Below are 11,414 nucleotides of genomic sequence, written 5' to 3' on the forward strand. Positions count from 1 at the left end.
AGTCTGGGGAAAAATGATAACGATAACCCAGGAAACTGGCCAGCTCTGGGGCCTGGCGGTTTAGGTAGCTACATCCCACATGGCCAACCACACCATCTGAATCCTGGCCAGCCTGAAAAACATGCTGGGTGTGTGTGCCCTGCACCCCAAATCCTGACAGAGTGGAGAAATGGGGAAGAGATTGTGGTGTGACCAGGCCCCATTGGGGGGGGTGCTTTCTCTCCTCTCTCTGGTGAGTGCACGCACCATCTGGCAAGTGAATGAAAACGAAAATGAAACAAAAAACCCCCAAGAAATAAAGCTGAATGTCATGATGTCAAGAGAAGACCAAAATGAGCCTTCTTTGATATCAGTTAATAATTAAGTGTTCTGCTGAGGTTTGATCTCCTGTCCCACAAATTTTAAAAACAAGTCACAAAATACACTTTAGAATATAAGTTTTTTTAATTTTTATAAATAACTTATCTGTTACAAAGATAGTTTACCCAGCTAAATCACAAAACCATAAACTCAAGATATCCAAATTACGTTTTATTAATAAAACAAGTAAAAACTGATTTATCAATCTTCACATAGAACTGCAGATGAAGCTGAAAAACAAGGCCTGTTTTTAAAACAAAATGCATCAACGTAAGGGCTTCGGGTCTATTGTCTAATTAAGTAGGATTGTCAGATTTCTTCCCATATACAAAATGCAAAGCCTGAAAGTCAAGACCTTGACATTCCTAGAAATCACCTGTAACCTTCCTGTTTATTTAAAACAGAGCCACTTGCAAATATTTACAGTGGGTGATGGTCTACATTAGCCCCTGTCTTTTGCTGTATTTCAGCACCTCCCTTAGCCCCACTCTAAGCACTGATATATAATTTCATAATTCTGTCTTTTTAAATGCATACTGTTATTTCTTTTCTGATTTCATTTAGTTATATACATTCCTGATCATCTGAATATTTATTTTCCTTACAAAAATATATCATCAAAATAAAGAGATGCTTGAGGTTGCTTCAGTGTTCAAGTTTGCTTGTTTTTCTTTTTTTCCAGCTTTTCTTCAGTTGTCCTAGATGTGACTAGCCTTGTTTTATAAATACACATGACACTGCCACCAAGTCAGGTTTAGAGATGGATTGCCCCAACGGTAAAGCACTAAGCTTTTCTCCAACCACAGGGCTGTGGGTACTGCTGCTGTCGCTGGTTCTGAATCTGTACTTTCCCAATAATCTCTTAGGAACGTTCTGTGGGACACCAAGCAGATGAAGCTCCGTCAGCGGGTTAAAAATACCTTTTGTTTTACGCTTCACTGTGGAAGACAAAACACTGTGTCACCCACTGCCGAAGTCAGAATACAGTGTGGCCTGTATACTCGCAAGAATTCTTGCCTTGACGCTTGTGATACTTTTCTGCAATCCACTGTGCGGTATCTGGATGTCTTCACAGAACATCGGCACTCACGAGGGCAAAGTACAGAGTAAGTAGAAGACAGTTATTTTGTGCATAGTTTCATGTCATTAATGCTTTTTTATTTTAAGGCATTGCTTCTCTCTGGTAAGGCTTAAAAGGGGACATGATCGTGCTTAACCACTAAAAGGAAAAAAGAAAATTAGTTAACAAAAGGCTATTACACTATACATATAGAAATATAAGAAAATAATGAAGAAGAGCAATCACTTAAGGCAGACTCGAGAGATCTGTACAGGAGGAAAAGCTCTGGGGGTCGCTGGGCGCTGGTACAGACCACGCATGCTGCTCTCCTTTTCCACTGAGACCCTAGATGCTGGCTTCACAGAGGGAGACGTTTTCAGGGAAGACAGAGACGAGGCCAAGAGTACCACAGATTCGTGAAGTTCTTCCCCTAGCCACCCGCGCTATGCGGCAGCAAAGTTTTTAAATAGTTAAACCTTGTTCCTTTTCTTCATGTACGTAGTGTTTCACTGAAAGCTTTAAAATAAAAAAAGCTATCGTTCCATTCCTTCCTCCTGTCAAAATTCAGTAGCGACATGAGGGGAAAAAGGTACTGGGAACAGCTAGGCATGAACACGCTGAGTGATCCATGCGGGACACTGGTAACACTGTGCACGGTGGGGCAGCGGCAGCCACGTCTTTCAGCAGATCACCTTCCTTGTGATGAACTTCACCTGCCCAGGACATCACACTGAGGTATTATTAGCTCTGTGGGCTGACATTGAATATTAGCATAACGCCATCTTGTCACACCTCCAATCTGACAAAATCCTATGTAGCAGTGAAACTGTTCCCCGGTGACAAACTAGTTTCTTGAACTTCAGATGTGGCTTTAGAGAGGATATAGGGCCTTCTGGCTCAGAAATGCCTGGGCATCTCACACTGTTCACAGCGGATTAAGGCTGGATGGTTCAAGAAAGTACAGGCAGTACAATTCCACTGAGCCCCCTCATCATCTTCTGTGTCTTGAGTCTTTGGTGTTTTAATGGTGGACCTTTGATCTGGAAGGAAGCAAAAACATCATTTTAGAAGTAAAAAGCAAAATCTGAAAAGTTACTGATCATTTCACACCTGATCTTAGCCAAAAGGCCACAAAGTGAGTATCAGTGACAACTGTAAACACAGTTTGGGGGTGATTTCTCACTTTTCCTCTCTGACAAGTGCATGCACCTTATGGCAAAAACCTAAAAAAGTTTAAAAATAAAGAATGAAAAAAAAAAAAAAGGAAAGAATGAATGTGTATTTTCTTTGCGTGGACAGTTCTGCATACAGCCATTAGGTCTGGTCTACAGAGCTGTTCAAACCAGCAGTTTCTTTTAAGTTTCTGGCGGAATGTTCTATTATTGTAAGAAGTCTTAAGTCCCTTTACTACCACTGCTGTCGATTCCCGTTTCCAGGGCTGCCAATGTCTGCTTTACCTATGTAAGTGCTCTAATGCTGAGTGCACGTGTGTATTTACAATCGTCCCATTTTCCTGTTGTACTGATCCTCATCGTTATAGAATGACTCCTTTTCTACAGAGACAGTGTTAGTCTATTTAAGGTAAGTATAAATAAGCGAGGACTTGGTATTGCCATTCTCTTGCTTCCCGTCTACTGGGCAGTTGTGCCTCTCTGACTCTCTTAATGTCTCTTGTTATTTCATGACTTTCCCTCTCCCTTTTGTGTACCTATTATAGATTTTCTCTCAGGTTATCTTGAGGCTTACATTAAATACTGTCTCATTATACCATTCTACTTTAGGTTGATAACAACTTAACTTCCACTGCATACAAAAGTACTACATCTTTACTACTGCCCCAACTCTGCTACACTTTGTGTTGTTAGGGACAAAATTTGCTTTTTTTTCATATATTGGAGTTAAAAGTAAATTATGCATCACAACTACAGTGTTATTTAATCTGCATATGTCTACATATTTACTTTCACCAATGATAGTTATGCACCTGTTTCCATTTTAATATATATTTTATTGCCTGGATAAAACACAGGTATATTTTATATCCTAGTTTGTTGTGCAGGTATTCTGTGAATCTTAATGATGTATAATGATTGTACGCAATAATTTTTGAAAACTATCCATCTGGAATCCAGGGTATCTTGATTACTCAGAATTATGTATACATAAAATAAAACAGAATGTGCATGAAAAATAATCTTCCCTAAGGTGTCCTTATTATCAGTTGCTTAAATTTTCAAAGAATATACATTTTTACATTTGCCTTTTTTTGTTATCTTATTTTTTCTTTGAAATTTTTAGAATGATTTAATTTTATTTATTATTATTATTTTAATAGACAATATATATAGAGGGAGACAAAGAGAGAGAAAGTGAGAAAGCAAGCTGCCAGGTTTGGGACTCAAATCTCAGTCAGTCATGTGGGAGTCCAGTGCTCAACCACCATGCCACCTGCTGGCCCCATGTCTTTTTTAGGTTTTTACCACAGGGTGTGTGCACTTGCTGGAGAGAGACAGAGAGAGAGAGAGAGAGAGAGAAAGAGAGAGAGAGAGAGACGGTGAGAAGGAAAGTAAGAAATCACCCCTCAAGGGACCAGCAGATGGCATAATAGTTACGTCGCTGGACTCCAATATCGTCGACCGCAGTTTGAGCCCCAGACCTGGAGGCTTGAAACACACTAGGTGCATGTATGTATGTGCGTGCCCAAAATCCCAAGAGGAGAATGGAAGAGAATGGACTGTGGTGTGGCCATCCCCCTGTGAGGTGATTTCTCACTTTTTGTCTCTCTGGTGAGTGCATGAAACCTATAGCAAAAAAATCTCTCTTAAAAAAAAAAAAAGTTACCCCCCAGGGGGGATGGCCATGCCTCAATCCCTTCTCCATTCTCCTTCTAGGATTTTGGGCATGCATGCATAGCCACCAGGTCCAGCACTTGAAGTACAGTCTGCCATGTGGGGGACGCTGGCACCTTAGCTACCATACCACCTACTGGTCCTTAGGTGAATTTCTTTCTTTCTTTCTTTTTTTTTTTTTTTTTTTTAATAATTATTTGCTTAATTTTATTTACTATTATTATTTTTTAATTTGACTGGAGAGAGACAGAGAGAGAGAAAGTGAGAAAGAAAGCCGCCGGGCCTGGGACTCTAACTATGGCTGGCCACATGGGAGTTCACTGCCTTAAATCGCCACACCATCTGCCGACTCCCTACTTGATTTTTTTTAACCAAGACTTGCTATTTGGGGAGTATATAGTGATTCCTAAGGTCGTGCATATTAATGTTAAAAGTCTAATGACACACACTTTTGTATCCTCCCCAACCTCCAGAATGTAAATGAAGATAAACAAATATCTTCCTAATAAACCCATTTAAGAATGTCAAAGTTTTCCACTTCTATAGTGGAAGATTTTTAAAAATAAAAATTTTCTAAAATCTTACTTTAAAACATGTCATAGTTTCCCCACTTAATGGATATACTAACCTTTGGGTTTTGGCGGCACAGGACCTACGAATCCAATATTGTCATAAAAGTTATGAATAGCGCTGGGATTAAAATGTGGTCCTGAAATAGATAAAAAGTAAATATATCAGTGTTTGTAGCTCAAAAAATATTCAATTTTATTTTTTTAAAGTAAGTATTTCTTTCTAAAGATACCACAGTATAAACAGAAAAAATGCTTATTTATTTTGTACCTCTAACCTCCTAAGGTGTCCTTATCAGTTGTTTAGATTTTCAAAGAATATAAAGTTATAGTTAGATTTCAAAACATATTTCCTAATATATTATATTAGGTATAACACAGTATTCACAAACAGATATAAGTGATAAACAGAAGTCAAACTACTGTTGTAAAACATTAAGAGAATAAAAATGGACCCACTTTGTGTGACAGTCAAAATAACATACAATAATTTATAATTTAATTTTAAACATTCAAATATGGACTTAAGTAAATGGCGTGGCCCAAGTCTATAAAAACCCTTTACTAATGTTATTATAATTGTTCAGATTTTACATAAAAGGAAAAGTCTGAGGACTGTATTTTTAGACCAGCACTAATTTCCTTTTTCTCTCTAACATTAAATTATGGTGCTTTTTTCTATGACTGTTTCAAGATAAATAGTTTAACTGACATTTAAAAAAATAAATAAAAATCACCTTTTAGTGTAATGAATTCTGAAATACACACAAAAGTGTGATTAAGGATTGCCTTCCCTTTCTCCTCAACTTCAAAATTAACTTTAAATGATAAAATTTCCTTTTAGTTCTGTATAGAACTTAATTATAAACATACCACAACACAATACAAAGCTCAAATATAAAAAACTACCATTGTCCTAAGAACATATAAACTGTAGTTTTTTGAAAAAATATTTCATTTAACTTTATGTTTCATTTATTTATTTGATCAGAGAGGGACAGAGAGAGAGAGAAAGAGGGAAAGTAAGAAAGCAAGCCGCCAGGTTTGGGACTCGAACTGTGGTCGGCCATGTGGCAGTCCAGCACCCTTAACTACTATGCTACCCACTGGCCTCCACTTTTGTTAAAATTTATTCATATAAACTGTCTTTTCATTTTCTCCTCTATCTTATTAATTAAGATACTACCATTGGGATAGGGGTATCTTTTAAATCATATCTATCTCTCTCTATCTATACCCACATTATATATAATTTATATAAAATTATGCTTTTGAAAGCATAATCCTTGGAAGTGAAAAGGAAAAAAGGAAAGTGGAACATATGAATACATACATTTGAACCTTAACAAATATTATTGCAACAGATCTTACTAATACTTCTCATAATGCATCTGGACATACTAATCGTTCCCTTTCCTTGCTGCGTGACTCATGGATTTTAAGGATATGAAATACATCAAGGTATTCCCCATTTAGGTACACTATTTTTTGGAGGGAGCAGGAGGGGCAGGAAGAAAATAAACACCTGGTAGTTCTTAGCATCAGCTTGTCCAAAGCATGACTGTCTGAAACAGATTACGATCGATAAGCCTGTTTTTAGCCATGGGAAAAGAGCTGGTAGATTAACAGAATGAATTTCAGCTACGTATGCACTGAGCTTTACCTCGAGCTTGAAAAAGATCAATTTCTTTGGTTAAGCAGTCAATGTCAATCTGGAGTTGTCTATTACAACTTCTCAACTGCTGCATTTCTTCGAGCTGAAAAATAAGTCCATGTAAGAAAGATCTGCATTTCATTCTTATGTCCATTAGTAAAGAAAGAATGAAGTTTGGCAGGGGAAGGTAAAGACAGAGAAGCAAGTATGGAGAAGTATTAAGAGCATGTATGGGGAAACTAGATCAAACCTTTATACTTATGGCAGATAGCCTATTCTCACGTCTGGCCACAGAGATCACAACTGTAACGTAAAGACTTACTGAAGGTATTTGGGATATGGAATTTGATCTTTTCAGGCGCCTTCGAGTTAGATTATTTTCCATTTCATTGACCTCAGATTTTAGTTTATCCAGCTTTTTCTTTTGAATCTCAAGTTCTCTTTGAAGTCGTTCCATTCTGGCTTTCTGGTGTACCAATAGAGCTGTAACACACAGTAGTAAACATGAGGACTCGCCCACTTCAGTGAACTCACCTCTAAGCAGTCTTGGGAAAACAACACAAATGAATGTTTCCGTGACAAACTGGAGTTTGCCAAGAACCCCAAAGCTACATTAAGACAAGATATTGTGAGTTTAACCAAATCACATTTCAAAAAATTTAACTTGAAATTGCTTTAGTTTATTTGAGCAAATGTCACTTTAATTTTAAAATATTTTAGGGGTTTGGGTAAACCCACATTACAGCCAAAAGACGGTATTGTTAGCATGACTTCTAAACGTTCTAGTCTACTCAGTTAACCTACTCACAGCAATCAAATTCACGTCGGAACCTCAGGAAGCACTTTTTTTTTTTTTTTTTTAGGGAGAGAGATTTTTGCTATGGGGCACATGATCTCACTGGAGGGACAGAGAGACAGAAAGCAAGAATCCCCAGGGGGGATGGCCATGCTGTAATCCCTTTTCCTCCATTCTCCTCTTGGGATCTTGGGCATATATGTGCTGGCTTAAGTTTAAGCTTCCGGGTCTGGGACTTGAACCATGATTGACTACATGGGAGTCCATTACGCCACCTGCTGCTCCTTAAAGGACATACTCTTTTATGCCAGAGTCTGACATGTTTGGTCTACATATGAGGTAGTCTAATAAAGTATTTTATAGACATTTTAGAACATGGAATAGTTTCAGCCTATTTTGATATATGCAATAAATAAATCAGATGAATTGATTTCAATCAACATGAATGTTAATAAATTATTCAAACTGCAAAGTAAAATGATACCATTTAGAGAAAGCAGACATTTATATTTTCTTATATTCCAATTACATTTTTGAAATACTACGTCAGGATATTCAGATAACAAAAGTAAGCGATGAATCTGGCAGCATCAACAATGAACTGCTCAAGACACCTCATTAAGCTAGGGTAACTGGTTTGCCGCTGGGATCCATCCCTGGACAATGTGAGGCTCATCTTGCAAGACACTGAACTGGAAGTGAAGATACCTTTTATGAACAGCTTGGGGTGACTGTACCTCGAGAAAACAGGCACTATTTGGGAAAGAATCTTAGAAACAACTTTTAGGAATAAAGTAACTGAAGTGAAAAAGTCAAATACATTAAACAGTACATTAGTCAAAGATACAGTCCACAACCTGTAAGATATGTCTAAGAATACTACCCAGAATGCACAGAAAAACATGACAAAAAACATGAAGGGCTCACACACATACACACGGATCCTAGAAGATGATCACAAGAATGAAGAGGCAAGATTTGAGGAGATGCTGACTGAAAATGTTCCCAAGCTGAAGGAAAGTAGCAATGTATCTAGAAGAAAATGGAACAATTTGTTCATCTATCTAAATTATCAAAGAATAAAACTAAATAAAGACATTTTCAGACACAGGAGGAAATCTATCAGTTAGTTGTTGAAATAATTACCAAAGATGATTTTTGGTAAGAAGGAAATTTAATACAGAAGAATGAAATAAAACTAGTTAAATCTGAAAAAAATGCTCTGACTACGAAACAAAGGGGAAAAAAAAAGATCAAGGTGGGGTTAGGGGAGTGACAGACTGCCAAAAGCAAACTAGATTATTAGACAAGAATAACTAGAAATTGGAAATGCTGGGGAAAAAAACAAACAAACAAACAAAAAAACCCTGAAATAGTCTAAGGTCTTGGGAACCAGCGGTTAGCGTAATGGCTATGTTGCTGGACTCCCATGTAGTCGACTGCGGTTCGCGTCCTGGACCCGGTGGCTTAAAACTCACGCCGGGTGCGTGTGCATGCGTGCCCAAGATCCCGAGAGGAGAATGGAGGAGAAGGGATTGCGGCGTGACCATCCCCCCTGGGGGGTGATTTCTCGCTTTCTGTCTCTATGTCTCTCTCTGTCTGGCGAGTGCACACGCCCTATGGCAAAAACCTCTAAAAAAAAAAACAAAAACAAAAACAAAAAAACAAAACCAAAACAAAACTGAAATAGTGCTGAACCTTGAAAGTGTCCAGGGGGACCAGTAGGTGGCATGGTGGTTAAGGTGCTGAACTCCCACATGGAGTTCAAGACCCAAACCAGCAGCTTGCTTTCTCACTTTCTCTCTCTCTCTCTGTCTCTGTCTGCTGAGCATGTGTCCTATAGCAAATAATAATGATAATAATAATAAAATTAAGTAATTCTGAAAAACAAAAAGTGCCCAGGAAGAACAAAGTGTCCAGGAAGAACACTCTCAAATGTTGCTAAGCCAAATCTGTATGTTAAATATTAACTGGTTATTGAAGCTAAACGGTGTGTGTGTGTGTGTGTGTGTGTGTGTGTTTGTGTGTGTGGGAGGAAAGAGATGACCTAGTAGCTACTAGACTCACGCATGGCTCACTGTGGTTCAAGACCCAGACCTGGTGGTTTGAAAATCATGCCGTGTGTGTGTGTGTGTGTGTGGTGTGTGTCTGTGGTGTGTGCCCAAGATCCCAGGAGAATAGAAGGGAAGCGATTGCAGCATGGCCCTCTCCCCTGGGGGGTGATTTCTCACTCTTCATCTCACTGTCTGTCTCTCACCAGTGAGCAACACACCCAAAGGTAAAAACCTTTAAAAGAAAAATAGAGTGCTAACCAGAATATACAGTCTCTAAATTAAAAGAACAGGGGCTAGCAGGTGGTGTGGTGGTTGAAGAATTGGACACTCCCACATGGCCAACTGTGGTTCGAGTCCTGGACCTGGAGGCTTGCTTTCTCACTTTACCTCTCTCTCTCTGTGTCTCTCTCTGATCAAATTAAAAAAAAAAAAAAAAAAAAAGAGTGAATAAAATTAAATAATTCTAAAAAAAAATTTTAAAAAGACAGAACAAAAGGAGAAATAAATAAAATTTATTTAAAACTAGATTGCAAGAAAGGAGAAAATAAAGGAAATAGAAAATGAAACAATAACTTAATAAAAATAATTCCAAATATACTAGTAACTATGATAAATGCAATCTATTTAAATGTATCTGTTGAAACACAGATCAGTGCATTGACTTTAAAAACTCAGGAGAAAAATACTGTTCGTGAGAAAAATACTCAAAACATAATCCCCTAGTTCAGTTTTTAAAATAAGCTAACAGCCTACTATGTGTCAGTTGCCACTGTAGGCACTTGGGAAATGAATGAAACAGGCAAAACCTGTGCTTTTGTGGAGCCCACCTTACAATGAAAGGACAGGCAGGTGAGAATGGAGGGTAAGAACAAGATTCCACACAAGAGGTCAACAACCTATGGTCTAAGGATCAAATCTGGCCTGTTTTGTGAATAAAGTTTTATTGGAATGCAGTCCTACTCATTTATTTGTAGATGATGGCTGTTTTTATGTTAAAACAACAGAGTTGAAGAGTTGTGACAAAAACTGTGTGGCTTGCAAAATCCTGGATGGAGTAATCCCTGGTCCTTTACCGGATCACAGGACCTGTCAGAACACAGAAAGCTTTCAGGACCAAAGTACAGTAAAAGGGCTAGGGGCTAGCAGGTGGTACGGTGGGTAAGGCACTGGATCCCACATGATCAACCGCGGTTTTAATCCCAGACCCAGTGGCTTGAAAGCCATGCTGGGTGCATGTGCTTGAATGCCCAAATTCTTGAGAACCCAAAATCCATCTAAATTCTGAGAATGTAGGAGAAAGGATTGCCATACCCCTGGGGTCTAAATTCTCATTTTCCCTCCCTCTGTCTCTCTCTGGCAAGCACATGTGCCCTATGGCAAAAATGTTTAAAAACAAAAAAGGGGAAAAGGACTAAAGTAAAATGGTTATCTTGCACCTCAGGTACCAACCTACGGGGCGTAAGTTAAGAGCAGCCAGTTGCTGAAGGTAATCTTTAGACTTTGGTGCACTGAAAAATGAACCAACCTCAAACGTAATTCCACTCCTGACTAAATTGACTCAACCCCTCAAATAATCCCCTGGCACCACCATTCCTGGGCATAGATACTGTTTGGTTTCTCTTTTCTTAAAAAAAAAAAAAATTCTCTTTATTCACAGTAGAGCAGATGGGCATGAGAGCAAGCGAGCGAGCGAGCGAGCAAGCGAGAGCAGGACAGGCAAGCATCCTCCACAGGGCCCAGCCACACTGATCCCCTTCCTCCAGTCCTCCAGCCTGTTGGATCTTGGGCACCCGTGCACAAGCCCAATGTGCTTCAGACCAACTGGGCTGGGAGTTAGAACCATGTTGCCACACGGGACCGGGCTTCTCTTGAGCAGCATGTTACCAACGCACTGCACTACAGCAGGCCCCTCTTCTTTTATATCAATGTTTGGCATGTTATAAAACATCAAAAGACACACAGAAAAGAGAAAAAAGCCAACTCATTACCAAGACAAAAAGCAGTAAATCTTGACGGCACCTACAGAAATTTTATTAAATATCGAGATTTTTAAGGGAATGAAGACTTTCTAC

The 11,414-nt window shown here is 38.7% G+C and overlaps 1 protein-coding gene across 1 annotated transcript; it reads right to left on the bottom strand.

The window, feature by feature from the left end:
• Positions 1-516: 516 nt before the first annotated feature.
• TAB2 (TGF-beta activated kinase 1 (MAP3K7) binding protein 2) lies at positions 517-6,993 on the bottom strand. The gene is made up of 4 exons (XM_006140034.3): positions 6,815-6,993; positions 6,502-6,595; positions 4,898-4,978; positions 517-2,460 (listed from the first exon to the last, which is right to left on the bottom strand). The coding sequence occupies exons 1-4, from the start codon at positions 6,947-6,949 to the stop codon at positions 2,318-2,320; spliced, it is 453 nt and encodes a 150-aa protein (XP_006140096.1). The 5' UTR covers positions 6,950-6,993; the 3' UTR covers positions 517-2,317.
• Between the last annotated feature and the right edge of the window lie 4,421 nt (positions 6,994-11,414).

This window comes from Tupaia chinensis, unplaced genomic scaffold (assembly GCF_000334495.1).
Source record: "Tupaia chinensis unplaced genomic scaffold, TupChi_1.0 Scaffold000014_1, whole genome shotgun sequence".
Lineage (NCBI taxonomy): Eukaryota > Metazoa > Chordata > Mammalia > Scandentia > Tupaiidae > Tupaia > Tupaia belangeri.

Coding starts and splice junctions, on each gene's coding strand:
- TAB2 (XM_006140034.3), bottom strand. CDS start 6,949: ATGGAACGACTTCAAAGAGAACTTGAGATTCAAAAGAAAAAGCTGGAT. Junction 6,596..6,814: donor CCATATCCCAAATACCTTCA/GTAAGTCTTTAC, acceptor CTTATTTTTCAG/CTCGAAGAAATGCAGCAGTT. Junction 4,979..6,501: donor TGATCTTTTTCAAGCTCGAG/GTAAAGCTCAGT, acceptor TATCTATTTCAG/GACCACATTTTAATCCCAGC.